General features: G+C 39.8%; 1 protein-coding gene across 3 annotated transcripts in view; it reads left to right on the top strand.

The window, feature by feature from the left end:
- Positions 1-26,232, top strand: part of lrig1 (leucine-rich repeats and immunoglobulin-like domains 1) — a 147,084-nt gene that overhangs the window by 79,469 nt on the left and 41,383 nt on the right. For all 3 annotated transcript variants that reach the window (XM_080183321.1, XM_080183316.1, XM_080183308.1), the window contains exons 4-8: positions 442-579; positions 7,185-7,328; positions 9,940-10,083; positions 11,083-11,226; positions 13,949-14,092. In XM_080183321.1, the coding sequence (XP_080039447.1) occupies positions 442-579; positions 7,185-7,328; positions 9,940-10,083; positions 11,083-11,226; positions 13,949-14,092 (714 nt within the window). The remainder of the gene's footprint in view (positions 1-441; positions 580-7,184; positions 7,329-9,939; positions 10,084-11,082; positions 11,227-13,948; positions 14,093-26,232) is intronic.

The raw sequence follows: 26,232 nt of genomic DNA, 5'->3' as shown, positions 1-26,232 counted from the left end.
TCCATAATCAGAAAATATTTGCAATTCTTCAGTATTAGTGGCCAATTGATGTTCGTTGTGGAATATTCAAAAATGTGTGTTTACATTGATATACTTCAAATGAGAATACAAGATCTACAATTTCTACAATTCTAAATGTGCATCCGATTGCCATACTGATAGTTCTGAATTTGGTTTATAATGGTACATATCAATTGGCTTAATTCAATTGCTAACTTTCATGTTTATTTTGAGAGACCAGTTACTAATGAGAAGCCCTGTTGACATATCTTCATTTATCGAATCGATTGATTGTGCTAACATGTTGTATTTTTAGTCAAAGATTTATTGACTTGTAGCACTAATTTTCAAAATGCACATTTTAGCACCTGTTTTGTTGTGAAGAAGATAAGTTTATTTTCTTAATTTTATTTTAAATGTGACTTTTTAACTTTTTAACAGGCATCACAACAAGATCCGCAGTATTGAGGCAAATCGATTGAAGTCCTACGAGTCCCTAGAAACACTGGACTTGACCTATAATGAAATAACTGAAATCCGAAACAATTGCTTTCCACGTCAACTCAAAATTAAAGACCTGTGAGTTCTATATTCTTTGTTAGAATAACGAGCAAGCATTTTGGGGGCGTGGCAACTACAAACAGTCTTCATCTTTTGAAACACAAAAGCATTAGTATCATTCATTTGTTTTCTTCTTTGTCCTCTTTTGTTTTACCTTCTGCTGATGGATTGGTGAAGAAATTTGTCAATATAGATTGCAAAACTGCTTCTGCATGTACACACACAAAAGCCATTTATTTTCTTGGTAGTTTTCTTTGTCAGTCTTTTGACTGAGTGTCCATCGTCTGTTTGAGTCTAACAATGAATGTTAAGATCCCATTTGTCAGAAACACTTGTGCTATTTATGCTGCTGAAGTAGCTGAAATATCTTCGGGTGATGCACTCCTGAGAAATCTCTTTTGATTTGGTTTGGTTTTGAATATATTTTCTCCTATATAAAGATGCAGGAATATCTGAGCTACTTCATCTGGGACCAAGCAAGAATGCAAATGTTTGTCGGCATCACTTATTTAAAGTGTCAAGATTGTAAATGATGTGTTAAATGCAGGTTTAAACCTGCTGAGGATAAGACCTGTATAAAAATGAGATTACCACAGAGGGATGGGGAGGATTTGGAGTTGCAGTGGTCAGGAATTCTAAAAACACAGAAGCAAGGATTCGACCCAATATGAACAAGGGAAGGAGATGGTGGAATGTAGGAAGAAATAAATCATTGTAAAATAGCGTTTAGATGGACTTGTGCTGTCACTTGGTTTTTCTGTGACAAAGTCATGATCTGGAAGAACTTGGATAATGAATAATTTGAGGGGGTTCTGGGGGCAATCTAGTGTGGAATCCACAGCATAGAGAATATTGGTAAAACAACTTGAATTAGAATTTCTGCATTTGTTACACTCATAGGCAGTAATGGGATTTTTGTAAGTAGCCAGAAGCATCTTTTGCATCACTCACCAATTGTTTGAATTATAAACATAATCTAAAGCTTGCTTCCTTTGTAAATGAGAAGGAACCTCGAGATGTATTACTTTGCTGAGTTCTTCAAAGCTGCTGAGTACAAGGTTATATTTTCCATACAAGAACAGAATGTGGAGTTAGGACTTTGGCTTTTACAGAGTACATTAGCTTGCGATGAGGCCTCCTTTGATTGCAAGGGATATAATTTTGTTTAATATGTTTACAAGCAAAGGTTAATAGTCTTTCAATCATTTTTTAAAATCTGGTTTTAGAAAATATCAAACCAGTTCTTCAAATTCTTTAGTTCTATATAGTTAGCTATCTTTTCTACTCCCATGGAAAACTAAATAAATTCCTTATGTATTTCAGTTTAAAATTTATTTCTGTCACTAATGTTTGAAAAATATATTAAAAATATGTATTACTAAATTCCTCCATCACGATGCTCAGCAATTCTGGTTGTGGCTCCATTGATCTCACTAATCTTTTTGCTCAGTACTTTTTTGAGTGCAGAATGCAGTGGGAATAAAAGATGGTTCACCTTATTTGTGATTTTGAACCAAAGATTCTACCCTAACTTCTTGCTTCAGGAGGAAAGACAATAGTTCAGTGGCATTCAGCACCCTAAAAGGTTTAGAACAAGGTGCTGATAAGTATTTGAGGCAATGTAGAGAGTTGGGTTATGGATGGGGAGCAATGCTAGGTGAGAAACTCAAAAATAATACTGAAATTGATAGTAATATGTCTTTCTTTTCTGCTATTTGACTGCTGGCCTGCAACACTTGAAAGGCTGGCTAATTAGATGGAAGATCTAAAAAAGCTGTGGAGAGGAATGAGGTGAGATCGTAGCAGACTGGGTGAAATGGGCATGCATATGTGATTATGGGATGTATGAAGAAGCTTGTTTGGATTGGAGGAATCACTTTATTTTGTCCAAAAGCAGTGCTATATTTGTGCTTCTATTCTGGATCTGGTCTGTCTTCCGTCTATCTGCCAGATTTCTAGATCCCCTGTAATTGATGTCAGTTAACAAAACTTGTTAAAATGGAGGTTTCCAGTAACTGACCATTGCCTGAGGTTGGATTGATCACCTGCCCTGCTTCTATTAAAATCACCTCCCAGAAGAGGGGTGGGTGGTTGAAGTTGAAGTTAATTCTAGAAGTTTTCTGCTTTTCACCACTACTGTTAATGGCAAAGGTTTTTGCTGTAATATCCAGCCAAAGGGTTTAACCGTGTTTTCCTAATCTCTCTTTATCAAATGAGGTCTGATTGTTGGATGTTAGCAATGCACTTTTATGTATCTAGTAAATCCTCAGTTCTTGAGGGTTGTAATGCTTGATCAAAAGAGCACAATTGCAACCTGTTGGAGTGAGATATCAAACTGACATTGAATGGTAATACTCGTCAGACAAAGTTATTTTCCATCTTATTAAAATCCTTTTTGTAAACCTATCCATATAAGTACTGCCCAGGAAGTTCAAACTTGCACTGGGCAACTGCTCTGTACTGGGAACTATCTCGTACACCAATTTAGATAGTTCCAATTCTTTGAGGACTAATTACCAGCAAAAGTTGCCACTTCTAACTACTGGGTAGCTGTAACACTGCTTTTGCTAAGCAGGCAAGCACACAGATACATTCTGGGTCTCCAACTTCTGGCTTACCCCAATCCTTTCAACAGACCAAGGGTACTCAATATTTTGGAAGGATAGGAAGGAAAAGGAGATCGTGTCACTATGCTGGTGAAGGAAGGGATCTGTGCTATAATGAGAAGCGATGTAAGCACTGGAGGTCAAGATGTGGGATCGTTTTGGGTTGAAATAAGAAATATGAAAGAATGGAAGTCCGCGGTTGGAGTAATCTATAGAACCCCAAACTATAGTTCCACAGTGGGGTACAATATTAACCAGGAAATAATGGAGGCTTGTAAGAAAGCTATTACAATAATCATGGTGATTTTAATATGCACATAGACTGGGTTAATCAAATTGGCAAGGATAGTTTTGAGGGAGAGTTCATTGACTATATTAGGGATTGTTTCTTGGAGCAATATGTTGTGGAGCCAACCAGAGAGTAGGCTGTCCTGGATTTGATATTGGGTAGTAATTAATGACCTCGTAGTTAAGATCTTCTAGGAAGAATCATGATAGTATTGTAGAATTCAAAATTCAGTTTGAGGATGAGAAACTGGAGACCTGCACTCACATCTTAGAGTTAAAACTAATTACATAGGCATGAGGACAGACTTGGCCCTAGTAAACTGGGCAGGAAGGCTAAAAGGTAGGACAGTTGATGAGCAGTGGCAGTTGTTTAAGGAGATATTCAGTTACTCCCAACTAAAATATATTTCAGAGAGGAAAAAAGATTCTAAGAGGGGAAAGAAACATCCATAGCTGAACAAGGAAGTTAAAGATGACAAAAACTAAGGCATATCATATTGTAAAGGCCAGTGGCAGGCTGGAAGATTGGAAACTGAGGGTCACTATAAGTAAATTATAAAAGAAAGCTAGCACAAGATATAAAAAAAAGCAAAAGCTTCTGTAAGTATATCAAAGGGAAGAGTGTAGCTAAAGTGAATATTGATCCCTTCGATGGTGTGACCGGGGAGTGAATAATGAGGAACGCAGAAATGGTGGAGATGCGAAATTTATATTTTGCCTCAGTTTTCACGTTGAAGCTCACTGGTACCATCCAGTAGTAACAGGTAATGCAGTGGTTATAGAAAGGGAGGAATTTAGAATAATCACCATTAATTGGGAAAAAGGACTGAACAAGCTTTTGGGATTGAAGGTAGTCTTTTTTAAGTCCCCTGGGCCTGATGGCCTATATCCTAGGATATTAAAGAAAATGGCAGCAGAGATAGTGGATCCATTGGTTATAATATTCCAAAATTCCCTGGATGTGGGAAAGGTTCCAGTAGATTGGAAAAGGAAGGGAGGCAGAAAGTAGGAAACTATAGACCAGTTAGTTTGATGAATGTAGTTGGGAAATTATTAGAATCCACTATTAAAGAAATAATGAAAAGGCATTTGGAAAGTCAAAACGCAATCCGTCAGAGTCGGCATGATTTTATGAAGGTGCATCACGTTTGACTAATTTGCTAGAGATCTTTAAAGATGTAACAAGCCAAGTGGATAATGGGGATCCTATAGATGTAGTATCTTTGAGCTTTCAGGAAGGCATTTGGTAAGGTGCCTCACAAAGTTAGTATGCAAGGCAAGATCACATGGAGTCAGTGGTATTTTACTGGCTTGGGTAGAAGGCGGACTAACTGACAGAAGGCAGAGTGGGATAAATCTCTTTTTGGCAAGATGTAACCAGTGATGTGTCTGCAGACCCCATTATTTACAATTTACATTCATGAGCTGAATACAGGGATAGAAGGTACTATAGCCAAATTTGCAGCTGATACTAAAATAGATGGGATAGTAAGTTGCAAATAGATATAGATAGGTTAGGTGAGTGGACCAAAATGTGGCAGATGGAGTTTATGTGGATAAGTGGAAGGTTATCCATTTTGGATGGAAAAATGGAATGTTTGAAGAGAGACCTAAGTGTACTGCGGTGCAGAGGGATCTAGGTGTGGGAAAAGTTCCAGTGAATTGGAAGCGTACCCTTAATAAAACCATGCCGACTCTGATGGATTGCGTTTTGACTTTTCAACTGCCCTTTCATTACTCCCTTAATATTGAATTCTAACAATTTCCCATCAACATACGTTAAACTAACTGGTCTATAGTTTCCTACTTTCTGCCACCCTTCCTTTTCAAATCCAGTGAACCGTTCCCACGTGCAGGCAATTTTGGGATTTATAGCTCAAGGAATGGAGTACAAAAGTAAGGAAGTGTTGCTGCAACTATACAAGGCATTGGTGAGATTACACTTAGAATACTGTGTACAGTTTTGGTCCCCTTATTTGAGGAAGGATGTAGTTATATCAGAGGCAGTACAGAGGAAGTTGGCTAGTTTGATTCCAGCGATAAGGGGTTTGTCTTCTGAAGATAAATTGAGAATTTTAGGCCTATACACTCTAGTGTTTAGGAAAATGAGAGGCGATCTAATTGACATTTATGAGATGTGTTAAGATATTACAAAAGCTGTTGACAAAGTAGACATAAATGCTGCCTCTTGTGAGGCAATCTGGAACAAGTGGTCATAATTTTAGGATAAAGGATAGCAGATAAAAATTGCATGCAGACTAGGGGCAGCATGGTGGCTCAGTGGCTAACAGTGCAGCGCCAGAGACCCAAGTTCAATTCCAGCCTTGAGTGGCTGTGTGGAGTTTGCGCGTTCTTCCCGTGTCTGTGAGTTTCCTCCAGGTGCTCCTGTTTCCTCCCACAATCCAAAGATTTGTGGGTTAGGTGGATTGACTATGCTAAATTGCCCCTTTAGTGTCGGAGGACCAGCAAGGGTAAATACAGGAATAGGACCTGGGTGAGATTGTTGGAGCTAGTTTGATCGGCCTAGTGGCCTCCTTTGCACTCTAGTGATCCTGTTGTTCTCTCTAGGGATTGTGAATCTGCAATTAACTACCCAAGTGTAGTGGATGCAGGGACATTGGGTAAGCTTAAGGAGGGATAGACAGATTTTTAATCATTCATGGGTTGAATGGTTATGGAAAATGGGGCTGAGACAAGATCAGCCATGATTGTATTGAAACAGGTGAAACAGGCCGACTTCTGCTCCCAGTTCTCATGTTCTTACCTTATCCACTTTGATAGGAAAAATACAAACAGCATATTTGTTCAAGTAGTGAGAGACTGGTAAATGTTGGAATTTAGAGATATTTGGATGTCTTTATTCGCAATTAACGTGCAAGTAGAAAAGCAAATGTTATGTTGATCTTTATCGCAAAGGGATTATAAGAATAAAAAACGTTGCTGCAGTTGTTAGGCCTTGGTGAGGCTATATCTAGAGTAATTTGCTGTTATTGTATCCTTACTGAAGGAAGGATGTACTTGATTTGGAGAAAAGTAAAATTAGTGCTCCATTAAACTGATTTCTTGGATGAGGGGTTGTCCTATGCGATTGACTATTCCCATGAGTTTGGAATTGATCTACTTGAAACATATAAAATTCTTAAGGGACTTCATGTGGCATATGCCAGGAGGATGATGACAGCCTAGGTCTAAAGGATGCAGATTCAGAACAAGGAATTAGCTATTTGGGACTGAGGTCCAGCGAAATGTCTTCTCTCAGAATTGAGAATCTTTCTAATTATTAGTATATTCAAGATTGACGTTTTTTTTTGATATTGAGAGATATGGGGATAATGTGGCCTACTGCTGCTCCTGTTTCTCATGCTGGATCAAATGTCGTCCTGTGCTGCAAACTCAGATGTTTCTATAACTTAAAAACAAAAGCAGTTGTCCAGAGATAAATGTTGGTAGTCTAATCTGAAAATTCCTTTCACTTGATACCTCACCAGTTTTTTGGTACAAAAATACCAAGCTGCATACTTGATGCGTACATTGTATTGCTTGCAGCTTTGACTGCTCATAAATCTCTCCTATCTCTGTTTTAAAGGTTAAAATTCTTTAAACGATGAAAAGTTTATTACTTTGCATCATAAATGTTCTCAAGTTATAGAGTTTTGCACGATGTATGAATGTTTTAATTTCTATTGAACCTGGTAATTCCAATTGTAATCTATAAATCTACGTGGTTAGGTATCTGGGCAACAATCGAATAAGTATTTTGGAACCTGGTACGTTTGATAATTTGTCAAGCACCTTACAAGTTCTTCGTCTAAGCAAAAATCGAATTTCACATCTGCCTGTCAAGATCTTCAAGTTGCCACGTTTGTTGCATCTGTAAGTACAAATCCTGATCATTACAGACATTGCATCACAAGTAATTTTTGATTTTTACTCATCCAGATTCGCTGGCTAAATAACTAATAAGCCAAGTAATTTAGTTACGCTCAAAATGTATTCCGTGACATGAGTGTCCAATACTTGCAAGTATGTGATATAGGTCTCCTTCGTAAGTGTAATAACAATTTCTTATTTGGTTTACAATTTTTGTTCCATATTTAGTGCAAAATTAAAATAATTTGGTAGTTTTGACCCAGAATAGTGGTGAAATTCCCTACAGCATTACTACAGTGGAACTGGTTGCATAGTGACTGAATGCTTGCTAATGCTCAGATGATCATGTTGGAACTTCTGCAGTACAAATATGATGTTTTACTAATATTGTGAAAATTTCAGTATTTGGATCTGAGCTTGAGTAGTTATAGTTGCTGCTTGGGATTGCTGGTAACTCATAAATTCAATTTTTTCCTCCAAATATTGACACCAAATATTGGTGGTGTCTCTGTGCACAGAATATACATGGTACTCCATATGAATGGAATTGTTTTACTATCAGTTTGATTGCTATATTCACTTGATAAAGGCAGATCTTTACTGAATCCTAATCTGGCCTGATCCTGACTTAAGCAAAAAATACATTTAAAACTGATCCCCATCTTATTTGGCTTATCATTTGTTGTGGTGATTTTAAATTAGCTCCTTATAAATCATAGGTTAATTAAAGATGGCATATGATGCTAATGTCCATTGTTGTCATTTAAAATGGAAATTGTTAATGAAGTCACTTGTTTACATGGGAAGTGGGTTACTATTTGAATATATGGCTGCCTCCAAAATATAAGGTGTAAATATTGGCTAAAATTACATTATAACTTCTTTTATGGTTCAGGTCAAACTCCAAGGTGTTCTATGGAGTCCACCTAGAGCATAGGTTTTTCATCTTGAAATTTGGTTAGGATGAGCATGAGATGTTTCACTTCAGGTACGGTTCAAGTGACCCACTAGGGAACTTTTATCAAACAAAGAATAGTTAAAAATTTAGTTAACATGTATAGTAAGACAATTAACAATAACTTTTATCAATTATTTACAAGAAACAAAATTATAATAATGTATAACCCTTAAAGATATCTATAATGTTCCAATCAAACCAATCCCATAATAAAAGACCCTTTTCATAGGTTTAACACAGCACAGACTATTGCTCACGTGATACTGGAAATTTAAGTCCTTTGGTTGAAGTCTGCATTTCTCTGGATTCACTCTGAGCAGTTTACAGACGAGACAGCTTCCCAAAACACCACAGAGATTCTGGTCCAGCCCCATCAACGGCAGATTTTCACCCCTTGGGAAAACAAGATCTTGTTTTCAGCCGACCAACAGAATTTTTGAAACAACAGGAAGAGAGGGAAAACACTACTATTTAGCTTATTGCCCCTTATAAGATTCAACTCTAACTACAGCCAAACAGAGAATGAAACCTTGAACTGACTGAAAAAAAACCTGTCCAAAAACACATGACCATAAAGTAAAGTTTATTTATTAGTCACAAGTAAGGCTTACATTAACACTGCAATGAAGTTATTGTGAAATTCCCTTAGTCGCCACACTCTGGCGCCTATTTGGGTCAATGTACCTAACCAGCACATCTTTCAGACTGTGGGAGAAAACTGGACTACTCACAGGAAACCCTCAGACATGGGGAGAACATGCAAGGTCCACACGGACAGTGACCCAAGCGGGGAGTTGATCCCCGGTCCTCCTAACAATACAATATCATTAAACTAATCCCAGAGTAAACACGGCCCAATTTAAACCACTTAAGTAGCGATAAAAGGACTCTTGTAGTCAGCCTGGCAACAATGATATCACTGGAGCTGTGAGAGCTGCAGAAATCATGTTTTTGAAAAAACTTTTTGAAAGTACACTAACGTCAAACTCCCAAGTGTGAAGCAAAGCTAGATAAATCTAGAGCAAGGTACTAAGGATTTTCTGGTGTTCAGAATTCACTTGGTGCTGGCATTCTAAATTGATCACCATAGCAATGCTCTCTTGCTATTACCAATGAGGATACAAATGGGATTGCAATGGAGATTGTTTGTAAATTTTGATTTGTGATCAGTTTTCTTCACCAACACCTTCTGTAATTCATGTTGTCAGTAAAGGTGACCTTAATTGATTGCTTTCTAACTCTGTTGACATTTTCAGCAACCAGATGGAAAGTGGGTTGATGGTGGCCTCATTGCAGTGTATGGTGGAGCAAAGACAAACCACTCATCTGTTATGCAGTTTGGACATGATTTTAAATGTTTAATGTCTTATTATAAGACCATTATATTTTCATTTTACATTCAGTTAGTTTTGAAAATGGTATTTTGGGAATCAAATTGCAAAGCATTTCTGAGTATTGTGATAAATACATGGGTGAAAAAAAATTTTCAGTCTGGTAGGTTTGATATTGAACTCTTTCTCCATATATCAGTAATGAATAATATGCTACTATTTTGAACGTTTTGACCAGCTACCTTGGGAGCTGAATGTTTTGTTTTCCAGAAGTAACAAGTGGAAGCACTTTTAAGGATAGGTTTTTGTACGTTTTATGTTCCAGAGAGCTGAACCGAAACAGAATACGTCTGATTGATGGGCTAACATTTCATGGGTTGGATAGCTTGGAAGTGCTTAAGCTGCAGAGGAATAATATCAGCAAACTCATGGATGGAGCCTTTTGGGGCCTTGCCAAGATGCAAGTTTTGTAAGTCATGTTTGGAGAATGGTGTCACAGATATTAAGATTATATAAGACCATATGTTGCTGGAATATAATATATTGCAGGATGTTTGCAGCACAGAAGGATGTCAGCTGGCTCTCTGTAGAGCAATCCAGTCAACTCCATTTTCATTGCACCCTGTCTTTCCGATAGCCCTGTAAGTTTATTTGCCTCTTTTTTTTCATTCACTATTTATCTTGCCGATCTCCCCATGCACATATACAAATGAATAGTCGTATATTGGCAAGCTATCAGACGTTTGGGAGCAAGAGTAAGCCATTCAGCCTTTCGAGCCTGTTCTGCCATTTGATGGCCGATCATTACTCCAACATCACTTTCCTGCACTACTCCCCATCCCTTGATGTTTTTAAGATGTAGAAATCTACTGATCTGTACCTTAAATATATTCGTCAACTTGGAATTCTGAGGTACTTGAACATGCTGTTGGATGTTTTTCCAGTGTACATACTGTAGGTTGCAGTTGTAATGGACATATGCATTTTTGTCTTTTGCGCCGTTTGTACTTTTTAACCTTGTGCTGAAGTGAATCTTGACACTGAAAAGTGGTCTGAATTTTTGATTTTATCTCTAAAATCATGTTGGTCAATGTCATAATGGTATTACAAGTTGCATTTTGCAACTCCTACAAATATCTTTCTTGGGTTGGTGCAGTGCAAACCAGGCAGCTGTATGAATTTGGTACTTATCACTGTGCAGATAATGAACAAGGGAGCTTTTCTTCATGATTTTATAGTTTCTTCCACCTATGGGTTTTGGTCACATCTCCGGTGATAATTTTGGTTTGAAAATTTGGATTGTAATAGATATATATGTCAATTTAGCATTTTCTGCTGAAGCACGTCACAAAATTGCATTTATTAAAAAGGGCATATATACAAAGAATGAAAATGCTGAATTGATTTATTTTAAGCTGTTTGTGTTGCCATGTCTTGTAGCATTACTCAAATCTCTTACTTTTTCTAGGCATTTAGACAACAATATATTGAATGAAGTGAGTAGTGGCTGGCTTTATGGGCTGTCCTCCTTGCAGCAACTTTTTTTGAGCTACAATACCATCTCTCGGATAAATCCTGATGCCTGGGGTTTCTGCCAGAAGCTCGCAGAATTGTAAGTGTTATGAGGTACATGTTTTTATTGAGGGAAAGTAGTACTTTTTTCCACACAAACACTCCACCACGTGCACCCCCCACCCCCATAGCATTTATGAAGTTAAGCACCTCACATTTTTCCCATAGTGTTTCATTCCTATTTATTTTCAGATTATTTTAAAGTTATGGTAACAAAAGCTGCACTTTTGCAAGCATTATCCATTGTAGGGAATATGAAAACCTCTTTTGGACGTAATTGGCTCAATTATATACATTCCACATTAAAACATGAGTTATTTGTTTTCGATTGGAGTGTGAAATTAAATTATTTTTATTTCTAGTGCACAGCACATTAATACTTTTTTGTTATCTCATTTAACTTGAAAGGAGCTGAACCTTTGGAAGTATTTGTAATATGTTACCTTAAAGATCTTGGATTTTCTTGCACTAAAGAGCTGAAACAGAATTGAATTCCAGCTGACCATTGAGTTTTCATCAGACTTGACTGCTTCCTGCTCTTTATATATCACTTTCCACAAAGGGCTGTTTCCTTGTATTATAGGATAGCGGTAGAGAGAAGTTTGCAAAGCACGAGCATACAGTTTCATTATTTTACCCGAAGGACAATTTGGCGGAGATGAAATTCCTCAACGGCGATTTACAGTAAAGAGGAAAACATTTAAAAGGCTTAAATTAATTTTGAAGAAGGTTTTGGATATTGTTCAGTAGGCTAGATAATAATTGACTGTGAGTGCAAAGATTGTGAAAATATGTTTTTTGATAGTTTAGCTCCTAGTGAAACCTGCTGAATTAGCTTTGGTATTTCCATTGCATGAAATAATTGAAATTGTATAATTAGCAGAGTTTTGAATTTAAAACCTGTTACGACAGTTTGATTATACAAATCAGATTTATATGAAGTGACTTCTGTTTTACTTTAAGAGTAGAAATGATAACTTTTAGATCACCTTTTCAGTAATTTTCTCTGCTTTGACTTTCCATTGGTTAAAATTTATCTGCAAATAATTCTTAAACTTTGAATTGAAGATTTGAATTTTAGAAATGAACTGAAAATGTAACTTTGGGTTATAGGCTGGTGGACAAAATATTCATATAATTATTTCTGTTTTTTCTCCTTTTGAGAATAAAACAGCATTCTAGTTAGGAAAAATAACTTGAGTTACTTTAATATAACAAATGAATATTGAATTTAAATGGGAGACCTATTAATCTTTGTAGTTCTTCTTTAAATTAATCTCTCACCTGCAGTTTCTGTTTTACTCCTTAAACTGCTTGATGTAAATGAATATTTTAGTATCTAGTTAATTCATTTTGAAGGATAATTGATGCTCAATTGTCGTTTTGGGTTGTTTTGGATAACACTTTTGGAATCCTCAAATATTTGAGGACAGTTTCATGTCATTATGCAATTATCCTCATTTTAAAATGTAAGCCCCTGGCTACAAATATGATATTTTAATATCTTATTGCTCCCAATGGAACCATGTTTTGGTGCACATAGTAGCATGTTCCAAATGTTAATTTTCAGCTGAGTTTTAATGGTAACCAATTTTTAAAATTCCGTGAAACTGCCTTACTACGTAATGTTTAGTTTACTGAAATGATGTTGGGTTCTATACGAACTAGGACACATCAAGCTGCTTTCTAAACTATTTGGCTCTTGTTGGACTTGATTGGGTTGGCATCTAGGCAGTAGATATGCATGGAAGCTTTATCATAGCTGTTTGCTCTCCCTCCTGCATGGTTGGTTTCTGTTTTCTTTACCTGGATTGCATGGAATGTAAGTGCTGAAAGAATTGTTTAATAGTTTTTAATTATAATTCTCCTCCCACTAATCACCACCACCACTCAGGGTGGCCAGGTTTATAGTTGGAACATTTATTAAACCCCTATTTATTGAATCTAGTATCTTTATTACTATCCTGGTGGTTCAGCTAGCTAAGACCGTGAATAACTGAGCGATAGATTCTGTGGTGAGAATTTCCCAAATTCAATTCCTTTTTTGCCTGCAATAGCTGATCTCAGCCAGCGTTGCTGGTAGAAATGCTATATCTGTGATTTAGGTCAGGAATTGTTGCAAGTCTCTCTCCAAAAACCTGAGCACGTAATCCAGACTGGCATCCCGGGACAGCATGAGGGAGTACTGCAGTGCTGGATGTGATGTTAAACTGGTTCTGTCTTCCCCTTTTTGGAGCCACAGAAGATCTAAATATGTCACTCAAAGTAGAGCAGGGAGTTTCCATTAGTGTATCAGCCAATGTTTATCCCTCAACTAAAATAATCCTAAAATTATCTGGTCACCATATTGCTGTTTGTAGCACTTTGCATAAGTTAGTTGCTGTGTTTCCTACATTAAATAAGAGATGCACTTTGAATTATGCAAAAACCTTCAGTCAGAATGGGCAAAAGCTGTTAAGATCAGAATTGTTTGGAGATAAGGGCAGGATTGAGCAATGTGGACTGACCCCACTTCTTGGTTCAAAATTTGCTAGACTATCACCATCATGGCTCACATAATGGTTATTTGAATGAAACATCAGAGGGTAGAACATGTGTGGAATTGTTTTGCAGCAAGATTTTAGGGAACGGTAAAGATTGTATTTTGGTGAAGGGAAAACGTTTGTGCCCAGGGAAAGTTGCATCTGAATAATAAGAGCTATTAACTACAGTAATCTACCAAGCTAAAATTTATAACTCCTATGGCTTTCATCATTTCTCAGGAATCTTTCTTACAATAACCTGATCAAGCTGGATGAGGGAAGCCTAACGGGGTTGAGTGGGCTCCAGATTCTCCGCTTAAGTCACAATGCAATAAGTCATATTGCTGATAGTGCCTTTAAAGGACTTCGAGCTCTGCGAGTATTGTAAGTATTGAAATCTGCATACAGTGAGACGTCAACAAGTTTGATTTCAATGTGGATAATTTACAACATACACTATTGTAACAGTTGTTGTAATGAGCTTTAGGTTTCAGCAGGTCTAGCTCATGTTCACAGAATTAAAAACTAAGATTTTCTATATGAAATTATTTCTCAAAATTCAGTAGCCATGTACAGTAGCCTTGTTTAAAAGTTATCAGTTTTTGTCAACTTTCATAGCATTCCCCTGGAGCGTCTCATTACCAGAAATTGAGGTAATAAGCAATCTCACTAGTGCTTATTTTTATGTATATAAACATTTCTTCTGGCTCCCTTAAAGATTAAGGATTTTTTTCTTGTGATCTGGTCAACATTCCTCCTCTCTCCAATACCACCAAAAACAAATAGACAGCCATTCATCTCATTTATTTGTATCTTGCTATCCGCAAATTGGCTGCCATGTTTTCCTACAAGCAAGACTGGCACACCGGAATAAATGTTGACTCGCTGTGACACACTTTGGAACATCCAGAGGTTGTGAAAGGTGCTATTTAAGGTGCAAGTTTTATATTGCATAGTTTAAGGTTATTTGTGAAACAAGGCAGTTAGATACTTTTGTGATTTTAGTTTGTTGCCACAGATTAACATAAAACTATTCAATCCATTTTTGGGGAATGCTATTAGACTGATTTTATCTGGCTTTGTGCAATTATACCCCAAATTTTGCAGACTCTGCCTAAAATTGCAAGGATCTTGTGCTTTTGTGTTTGAGATCTTAAATGTTGAATTTGAAGTGTGTGTTATTTCTTTGAAATGTGTCGGGGAAAGAAAAATTAAAGGTATTTGTTCATCTACATATTTGGACATTTAATCAGTTAATGTATATGTGTGCTGTATACAGTATCCGTCTGTTTCTACATATGCATTTAATACTCCTAGATTCACATTTCTGTTTAAATTTGAAGAAACTGAACTTGGTTTTATTGAACAAGGGGTGAGAGCTACCCATTTGCTATCATTGCTCTTCAATAACTATGCCAAAGCTATAAAGAATCATTAGATGAAGTGCAAAAAAGGTATCAAAATAGGAGTTCAGTTGATGAAGGTAATGAGATTTACAGATGAGCAAGTCCTAGTGACTACCCCAGGAGAACTCAATGAATAGAATGAAAGTGAAATATATGAAAGTTATGAACTTCAGAAGAAATAAAGTAGAGAATAAGATAAATGGTTAACAGCTGGAACAGGTTTCATAAAGTAGCTGGGAAGAATCTATCAGAAGTCGGTTAGTACTGTAAAGGAATCCGAGTGAGAATAGCAATGGCTAAAAATATATTCTCCAAAAATAAAGGATTACTCAGCATAGGGAAGAGCAGGGGTTTTAGTTTAGTCTTGTACTGGGCTGAAATGTGGTTCTTGAGAAAAGCATACATCTAAAGATTAGATAATTGTGTAACATTGTTCTTAAGAAGCATACAAATTTATCAGATAAATCTTTACAGGGCAGAAGAGGGCCATTCAGCCCATCAAGTTTTCACTGGCTGGCTAAAAGGGCATTCCACCTAACCTCACTTCCCTACTTTATCCCCATAATATTCTTTCCCATTAGGAGCAGGAGGAAACTATTTGGTCCTTTGAGACTGCTACGCCCTTGAAGATCGTAGCTGATCTGATTGGCCTTGGCTGCACATTCTACCCACATCCCCTGACATTCGCTTCCTTGTTAGTCAAGAATCTATCTGCTTCTGCCACTCTCTAGCTTGGATTAAAGGTTGCTGCCCACCTCTCAACAGAGTCGCACCATTCGCTTTCACTTCTCGGGGGCATTGATGTCATTCAAGGCCATTCTGTTTTTAATTATCATCGGTCCGTGTTGGTCTAGTCTGTCCAAGCTGCTGCCCTTCTCTTCTGCCTACTGGCCATTCTGGTGCTGGAATTTAATTGAAGGGATTCATTTGGGGAGAACAAAAGCAGGAAAGTTCTCAGGATGGTGGGTGGGGAGTCTATTGTTGATAAATATAGAACATAGAAAAACTACAGCACAAACAGACCTTTCGGTCCGCAAATTGCGCTGATCATATCCCTACCTACTAGGCCTACCTATAAACCCTCAATCCTATTAAATCCCATGTACTCATCTAGAAGTCTCTTGAAAGACCCTAACGAATTCGCCTCCACCACCACCGAAGGCAGCCGATTCCACTCACCCATCACCCTCTGAGTGAAAAACTTACCCCTGACATCTCCTCTAACATCAAGAGAACATAATAACATTGGATTGGTCATATGCTATGGAAAGAAAACTTGCTAAAGGAGGTGTTTGAAGGAAGCTTAGAGGCATGTAGACAAAGAAAATTGGAAAGTCTTGCTAAGATTATACAAGGCACTAGTTAAACCACATCTGGGATACTGTGAACAGTTTTGGCCCCTTTATCTAAAGACCGTTACTGATATTGGACGCAGTCCAGAGAAAATTCACTGGTTGATCCAGGGGATGGAAGGATTTTCTTATGAGGAGAGGTTGAGATGGTTTGGCCTGTACTCGTTGGAGTTTAGAAGAATGAGAGGCAATCTGATTGAGAGACAGGATTCTTAGGGGAGGAGGGGGTGCCTTTTTAAGCCAGAGATGGGGAGGAATTTCTTCTCTTGGCAGGTAGTGAATTTGTGGAATTCTTTACCATACAGGATGGGTCATTACGCGTTTTCAAAGCTGAGATAGATTTTTAATCAAAAGGGAATCAGAAGATAAGACAGGAAAGTGGCGTTAAGGATTATCATATTAGATCAGTCATTATCTCATTGATTGGCAGGGCAGATTCAATGGGCTGTGTGACCTATTTCTTCTCCCACATTGTATAGTCTTATAGCCTCAAGAAGGAGAAAAAATGATGTTAAATAACTTGAAATTGAAAATGGAAGGCTGCCATGAGCAACTGAAGAGGAAAATGTAAGAATGCAAGTGTGGAGAAATCAGCAGAGAACCTGCCCATTGTCAGAATCTTAAAACCACACTGTTCAAAAGTAGTTCATCATTGAAAAGCCCTTTGGCCAAGCTGAGATCACAATAGGTGCTAGATATATGCAAGTATTTTCTTGGGTAAGCAAGGAGGAAAATAATCAGGAAAATTTGTGTTTATCCCAGTGAATTAGATTCCTGAATTCAATTGTTCATGCATCTTCATATTACGTAAATTCTCGTACTATAGCCCCTGATTAGCACTACAATGAGCCACCATCATTGAGATTAACTGGGGAGGAACAAAAAGTAAACAATGTTTTGGAACTATGATTTTGGTTCATAAGAAACTTGTTAAACATCTGCTCAAAAACTTAATTATGAGCCTCAACTTCTAACAAGCATTACCGGTACCTGATTTTTGAATTGGATAGTGATAGTGACTCCTAATCAGGAAAGCTCCAAATGAATATTTTTTAATGCTATCTAACTCGAGAGTACAAGCTTTTTGAGAAAATGTGTTCACCCCAAATCTACATGCTTTGCATATTTTTTTCTAAGTGGTCTGTACCAGTAGCTTTTGCTAGTGTGAGATTGACCTGTAGAGTGGATCACGTGCATAAGAGATTCCACAATGCTATGACTGGATTTTGCTTCTGAGTCTTCTATGCTGTTCTGATATATTTCCATTGTATTTTGTTCTGCAGGATTGCCATTTTGAGAATAGGAACAAATAGCTGATTTCAAACTATGTTCACTTTAAGAATAGATTCACTCTTCTTTAAGCTGGTTCAGTGTCTCGTGTAAATATTTCCCAATGTATTGTGCTAATCCTGAAATTTTAAATTTATTTAGCAGAGGGAATGGATGAATATGTTAACAAATTTAATGTTATGCAAATAATTGGAAGAAATTGGTCTTTTTGAAACACCAGTATTTATTAAAACTTCTATTTACAATTTACTAATGAAGGTGCATAATTTATACATGTATGTTGGCATTTCCTTTTATTTTTACCCTTGACTATCCGTGCTTGTTACTTTGTCAACTTCAGAATGGATGTTCTAACTGGAAAAATATCTTTGAATGTCCCAAAACAAATGGATGTTGTGCTTTAGTTAGTTTTGGATCACCTCCATGATGTGGAAAATTTCTGATTTTTTTTTTGCTGAAGTTCAGTAAGTTGCAAAATATAAAATAATAGATATCTTAAGTGTTCCTAACCTTAATTGTGAAAATATAAAATCATTAAATGAAATGAAAAATTACATGATATTACTTATAGCTGGAAATCAATAGTATGCATTGTAAATATGACATTTTATTCCTGAAGTACGCTTGAAATATTCAATGACTAAAGATTGGCAGCTCAATCATTAAATTTTAAAGAATAAATTTTTTTGTTAACTGGAGGCAGGAATGGCATAATTGTTGGTATCCTAAAAACAAATTTTGTATTTTAAAGACATATTTCAGTTTTAATTCTCGGGCAGCTGCCAAATCTTGTCTCTTTAGTCATGAGTTTGTCATTGGAAAGGAATTTACAAAGGACCCATACAGGCACCTCCTCTCCTCTACACCCGAAGTTGAAAGAAAAGGATTCTATCACCTTGAATTGCTTGTAGGAAAATGTCAAACAGAACTTCTTTGCTGAAACATTTTTCATTTTCAGAGAGGTTTATGTTTGTATTTTGAATGACCATCCATGACAGAATGCTGAGGTTTTTCTATTCCAATGCAGAGAATTCTAATTAAATAAAGGAGAGGCCCATTGGGTCCTGCACCTGGTGAAAGAGAAACGAGCACACTTTAATTATGAGTCCATTGTTGCTGAGGATTGACGAGCTTTCAGTGGGTGTGAAACTGCTGAAATGCATAGCTATTCAAATGGAGGTCAAGCCTCGAGGCCTTCACACAGCAATGATTAACAAGCCAGCAGGCATTCAGGCCTAGCCAGCCAGAAAGAATAGGAAATTGCCAGTGAAGCCTGCGAGAGAAAGGAAGTAAATACAAAAAGAGCTTGAATCAAAGGTTTCTTGAGTTTGAGAGAACACTTTTTCTCTTACTTCACCCTCCTTCATTCTTTTCAATTAAAAGAAAACATGCAATGAACAAGCTATTGACATATAAAATACAATGTCATAGTCAATTTAAAACCATATATTTAGAGAATAAATAGCCCAAGATAGAATGCCACACTGTTCTACTCGTACATACTTTCATCTCAAAGTGGGCTGGTTAAGTCGCAAAGCAAATTCTGTATCTTAAAAAGGAAAGAAAGACATTTATATAGCACCACTGAGTTTTGGGAAGCACTTTGCAGTCAGTTAATACTTTTGTTCTTTAAGTATAGTCACTGTAATAAGTGTTGTTCGTCCATCGTCATCGATGAGGACCTTGACAGCATTAGTCATTTTGAGGCTGGTTGCGGTGTGTCCGAAGATGACCTATCAGGCCAATTCGGGCATGGAATGCCCTGGCACATATTGGACAGACTTGTGTAGACACTGTAGCTGTTGTGCTGGTGGCTGTAGACTTGCGCAGCTCATGCTTAAGTTGTGCTTCAGCAATACACCTTGATTCGTGAGCTATTGTGGATGAGGCAGCGCTGTGTAGGATGGTTTTGTGCCAGCGTTTCCCAGGTGGTCGTGTCAATGTCAAGCGACTTTGGGGAGGCCTTGAGTGTATCTTTGAAATGTTTCTTCTGCCCTCCATGTGAGCGTCTTCCAGCAGAGAGTTCCCCAAAAAGGAGATGCTTGGGTATACGTTCGTCTGACATACGGATGACATGACCTGCCCACCGGGTCTGTGCACTCATCAGCAGCGTGTGGACTGGTGGTAGACTTGCTCTAGAGAGAACTTCAGTGTCTGGTACTTTGTCTTGCCATCGGATGCGTAATATTCTGCGAAGACAAGTCAGGTGGAAATGATTGAGCTGTCTTGCATGCCTTCGATACACAGTCCACATTTCACAGGCGTACAGGAGGGTAGTGAGTACCATGGCGCTGTGGACCTTCAGTTTTGTTGCTGGGCTGATTCCTCGACATTCCTAAATAGCGGAGAACAGGTTACCAAAAGCAGAACTTGCCTTTGCTATTCTGCAGTTAACTTCTGCATCAGTAGTCACTGCTTGGGAGAGGATGCTGCCAAGATAAGTGAATTGGGCCCCTGCCTGTAGTTTCTGCCCTTTCATTGTGATTATGGGTTCTGTGTACGGTGCATGAGGAGCAGGCTGTTGCATGACTTTGGACTTTTTATTGTTGATGGTGAGTCCAAAGTTGTCACAAGCCGTGGAAAATTTGTCCATACTGACTTGCATCTCTGGCTGTGAGCCAGCATACAGGGCGCAGTCATCGGCAAAGAGGAAATCTCTCAGAACAGTCTCTTTCACTTTGGGATTAGCTTGAAGTCTCCTCAGGTTGAAAAGCTTCCCATCTACTCTGTACTTGAGGCTAATTCCAGCAACACTGTCCTGGAAGACATCATTCAGCAAGGCAGTAAACATCATGCTGAACAGTGTGGGTGCGAGCACACAGCCCTGTTTGACGCCATTGGTGACTGGGAATGCCTGAGGACTCTCTGCCATCCAATACTCTGGCCATCATGGAACTGGCATACCATCTGAATGAATTTGGGGGGGGCAGCCAAACTTTGACATGATCCTCCACAGGCTTTGTCGGCTTACAGTATCAAAGGCTTTTGCGAGGTCAACAAAGGTTGTGTAGAGCTCGCAATTCTGCTCCTGACACTTCTCCCGAAGTTGGCATGCACAAAAATCATGCCAGCAGTCCCATGACCTTTGCGGAAGCCACACTATGACTCTGGAAGCAGGCCCAGCTCCAAATGAGTGACCAGACGATTTAGCAGGACTCTTGCGAGGGTTTTTCCTGTGATGGAGAGCAGCGAGATTCCTCGGAGTTGTCGTATACTTGCTGATTGCCCTTCCTCTTGGAGAGGTGTACGATGGAGTGTCTTTAAGTTCCTGAGGAATGGATTCTTGCTTCCAAAAGGACTGGAACAACTCGGTGAGCTTCTTGATAAGTGCAGGATCAGCAGCTTTATAGATCTCTGCAGGTATGGCATCTGCCCCTGGGGCTTTACCACTGGACAACTGGCTGACAGCTTTCATGACTTTGGCTACTACCAGTGGGTCATCCATGGCGCTGTTGGTATCAGCCTGGGAAATCCTGTCTATCGCCTCATCGTTAATAGATGATGGTCAGTTGAGAACGGCTTCAAAGTGTTCAGCCCATCTCCTACAGAGAAGGCTCAGATCCTGCAATGAGACTTGTATCATCTGTACTCAGAAGGGAGGAATTCCTGAGAGATTGAGGTCCATAGAGTGTTAAGGGCTTCATAGGACCGTTTCAAGTCGTTTCTGTTAGCATATCCCTGTATTTCATCTGCCTTGGCACTCGGCCAGGCATCCTGCGTTTTACGCAGTTTATTCTGGACTGTCCTGCGAACACTGGTAAAAGCATTTTTCTTGGCAGCTGAAGATGGGTCGTTCTGACAGGCCCGATAAAGACGGTGCTTTTCAACAAGTAGAGCCTGTATCTCCTCCTCATTCTCATCAAACCAATCATGCTGCTTGTGGGTGGAGGGCCCGAGTGTCTTCAGCACAGATGTGTGGATAGCACCCCTGAAGCGTTCCCAGTCGTCGTCAGTGCTGCCTGCGAGTTGTAGGTCAGCAAGCTTGATTTCTAAGTCTTCAGCCAGTGCTGAAGCTATGCTGGGGTTCTTTAGCTTAGCCACATTGATTCTTTTCATAACCTTGCTTCCTTGTGGTTGCCTTTTGGGTCTGATGCGGAGCTTCATTTTGGAGACAATGAGCCTGTGATCTGTCCAGCAGTCAGCACCACACATGGCCTTCGTTATTCTGACATCCTGCCTGTCTTTTCTCCTGACAATGACATAGTCGATAAGATGCCAAAGCTTAGAGCGGAGGTGCATCCAGGAGGCCTTGTTATGGGTAGGCAGACAGAAGGTTGTGTTGGTGATAAGGAGGTCGTGTGCTGCACAGGTCTTCGGTAAGAGTAGGCCATTACTGTTAAACTTGCCCACTCCATGCCTCCCAGTGACTCCCTGCCAGATTGCAGAGTCATACCCTCCTCTTGCATTGAAATCGCCAAGCAAGATCAGCTTGTCGGTACTGCTTACTGCTGATAGTGGGGCATCTAGTTCTTTGTAGAACTTGTCTTTCACCTCGCCCAGGTTGTTCATTGTTGGGGCATAGGTGCTGATCAGGGTGGCTTGACTTCTGTTCTGTAGCAGAAGCTGTAATGTCATAAGCTGGTTGTTCACACCCTTGGGTAGACTATCAAGTGTCCGAACGAGGTGACTTCTGACAGCGAATCCAACTCCAGCATCACGACGCTCATCGTTGCCATGACCGCTCCAGAAAAAAGTGTATCCACCTCCAGTTTCACTCAACTGACTTACGTTGGCAAGACATGTTTCGCTCAGGGCTGCAATGTCAATGTTGTATCTTGCAAGCTTTCTGGCAACTAAGGCTGTTTTTTTCTCTGGTCTGTCTGCTGTAGGGCTGTCCAAAAGTGTGCGCACATTCCAAGTGCCAATGGTGAGTGGTGTCACCTTGTGTCTTATTTTGTGTTCGACCGCAAGATGGGATCCCTGCCAACCGTGGTAAACTGGCCAGGGTGTAGTGAAGCAGGCAATGTTTAGAGCACCTTTCCTAACCCCTTCCTCATTCTACGGAGGTGAGCAATGTGTTCCTGAAGAGGACTACTCGGTCGCTCAGGTAGACGCCATGTTCCACAGCTGCTTCGGTCAGCGGAAAACGACTATTAGACCTGAGCCGCCTGCGTGCAGGTCCGTGACTACAGCTCCCAGTGTTTCCACACCTGCTGCTTTGTCGCTTGTCCATTGCCATAGGACTTCAGGGGTTGAACAGGACACTGATGGTGTCGCAACTAGCGCTTGATTTGGATTAAAGTGAGGGAGAGTTGCGCAGCGACAGCCTCATTCTCTTCCCAATTCTCATCTAGATCCAGTGGCAAGGCACGAGTCAAGACGGCTGGAGGTGGGACTAGGCGCAGTGGATAACCAGGATGTCTTCTGTATCTTGTCCTGCTCTGTGTTCCACGACACTTGCAGAGACCGCCAACTTGACTGTTGGACCTTCTGTTGGTCTTTTCTGCTCAATCCATCAGACTCTGTCTTCACATGCTGGGATAGAACATAGAACATTACAGCGCAGAACAGGCCCTTCGGCCCACGATGTTGTGCCGGCCAGTTAAAAAACAATGACCCTCTAACCTAAACCAATCCCTTTTCATCCATAAACCTATCCACGGATCTCTTAAACGCCCCCAAACTAGGCGCATTTACAACTGCAGCAGGCAGGGCATTCCAATCCCTCACCACCCTCTGGGTAAAGAACTTACCGCTGACATCCATCCTATAACTACCCCCCCTTAATTTAAAGCCATGCCCCCTCGTGCTAGCTTTCTCCATCCGAGGAAAAAGGCTATCACTATCCACCCTAGCTAAACCTCTAATCATCTGTGTTTCAATAAGATCCCCTCTTAGCTGCCTTCTTCCTAGCGAAAACAGCCCCAAATCCCTCAGTCTCTCCTCATAGGACCTCCCCTCCGTACCAGGCAACATCCTGGTAAACCTCCTCTGCACCCTCTCCAAAGCCTCCACATCCTTCCTATAATGTGGGGACCAGAACTGCACACAATGCGGCCGCACCAGAGTTGTGTACAGTTGCAACATGATGCTGCGACTCCTAAATTCAATCCCCCTACCTGGGGGATTGAATTTAGATGTCTATCCTCGGATAGACATCTCCCTATCTCACCGAGGGTTGAGACCTGTTGGCTACCCTCACCTGGTTTAGCTGGCTTGTCGAGGCCATTGCCCAGGATGTGGCCACAGTCGCATGCAAACTCCTACAGGGAGCCACAGGTGAGAGCTGAGTGCCAGGTGGGGACAAAGGATGGACAAACTGCCCTGAAAGGACGTGACATGTTCCCCCACCAAAGGTATTAACCCCTCCGTGACACTCCATACATGCCCTGTAGTAAGTAGTTGTGTAAAGTAGTAAAACTAAAATTTTGTTTTAAGTTTATTATTGTCACAAGTAGGCTTACATTAACATTGCAATGAAGTTACTGTGAAAATCCTGTCAGAAGTTACTGTGGAAATTTAAAGTTATATGTTAAGTTCAGATACCTTCATGTTAAATAAAATATTTTTCAGTGTTAGATGAGAATCATATGAAACTTGCATGTTCTGGTTGATTCCAGCCTGCATGAGATTTCCCTGACCCATGTGCATTGACCCAGTAGATTTTTGAATGATCTTGCACCAAAAATTGGGAAAACTTTGGCTTCACTGTATTACTTTATACATCTAAACAAAATGATTTTAGGTTTGGCGCAGATAAACATCTCAATTTTTAAACTGTCTTTTTTTTTGTTTTCAACACCAGCAAAATATTTATGTAGCTCCTAGTGCTGAAACTCCATCAAATGATTGGGAGAAAAAACAGTGATGCAATAATGTTTTGTGCAGAACACTATTGGATCATTTTGCCTAGTCTTCCAAACTTACCGGGTTTCCCACTGATTCTGGAACTAACAGCCCTAAATCTCACGATTACTAGAGATTGTGCAATCTTTTCTAAAACCTGTCATAATCTTGCATACATACAATCAAGGGACAGGAGTAGCCCTTTAAGCTTCCTCTATCATTCAATAAGGTCATGATTGAACTGATGACCACAAATCTGTATTCTGCCTACTCCCAATAATCTATCACCCTCTTGCTTACCAGGAATCTATCCACTTCTGCCTAAAAGCGCATTCAAGACTGTTTCCACAACCTTTTAAGGAAGAGATTTTCAAAGGTACTCAGCCCCCTGAGTGAATGCATTTTGTGTCATCTTTGTTTTAAATGGGAGACCCGTTGTAGAGTCTTTCATAAAGGAAACATTGTCTCCAAATCCACTCTGTCTAGACCCCTTGGGAGTTTATGGCTGGAATTTTACCGGCCCCGTTGCCACAGGAATTGGAGCAGGCGCAGAACGGAGAATGGGAATGTCTGTTGACCTTTGGGATGAGCAAGGCCATAAAATCCCACCCTGTGTGTTTCAATCAAATTTCCTCTTACTGTTCTAAACTCCAAAGAACAACCCGGCACGGGAAACAGGCCCTTCGGCCCAACTAGCCCATGCCGCCATTTTAAAGCATTTTCCTACACCTACCTTGCCTGTGTGTATGCGAATGGTACCCCTATTGTAGCCAGATTCAGGGGAGAATAGTGTAGGGTCAATTTGGTACACCAATCAGCCTAAGAGCACATCTTTGGGGTGTGGGAGGAAACCGGAGCACCCGGAGGAAACCCACACAACCACAGGGAGAATGCGCAAACTCCCACAGACACCGGCCCAAATCCATGTATCTGCACAGCTAGCAGTGATAATCACTGAGCTGTTGTGGTGCCCGTCTGCTGGTTCAGGTTTAAGCACACACATCAACACGAAGTACTAGGCTACTCTCGAAACATCCAAGAGCAGCCCACACACAACCCACCGTATGCATGCCCCTCGTTTGACAACAAGGTGGACTGACACCTGTGGATTAAAAGAGACAAAACATTAACATGTACTATTACATTTCCAGTATCGACCCGAGGCTCTGACACTTTTTAAAACCGTCTTATATAACCCTCCATCCCTGTTTCACTCATGTGCCTATCTAAGTAAACCTTAAACAAGTCCAGCGTGCCTGCCTCCACCACCTTACTTGGTAGTGCATTCCATACCCCCACGACCCTCTGTGAAAAACCTTCCTCTAGTATCCAAATTATACTTCTCCCCCCTCACCCTTAGATCGTGACCTCTCGTGATAGTTGCCTCCAATCTAGGGAAAAGCCTGCCACTGTTGACTCTATCTATACCCTTCATTATTTTATACACCTCTATCAGATCCCCCTTAATCTCCGTCTTTCGAAGGAGAAGAGCCCCAGTTTTCCCAATCTTTCCTCATAACCCAGTCCTTCCATACCAGGCAGCATCCTGGTAAACCTCCTCTGCACTCTCTCCAGGGTCTCTACGTCCTTCCGGTAGTAAGGTGACCAGAACTGGACGCAGTACTCCAAATGCGGTCTAACCAACGTTCTGTACAACTGAAGCATTAGACGACAGCTCTTATACTCTATA

The sequence above is a fragment of the Carcharhinus amblyrhynchos genome, chromosome 3, assembly GCF_965287045.1.
Source record: "Carcharhinus amblyrhynchos chromosome 3, sCarAmb.v2.hapA, whole genome shotgun sequence".
Lineage (NCBI taxonomy): Eukaryota > Metazoa > Chordata > Chondrichthyes > Carcharhiniformes > Carcharhinidae > Carcharhinus > Carcharhinus amblyrhynchos.
This window is presented reverse-complemented; position numbering and strand designations above follow the sequence as displayed.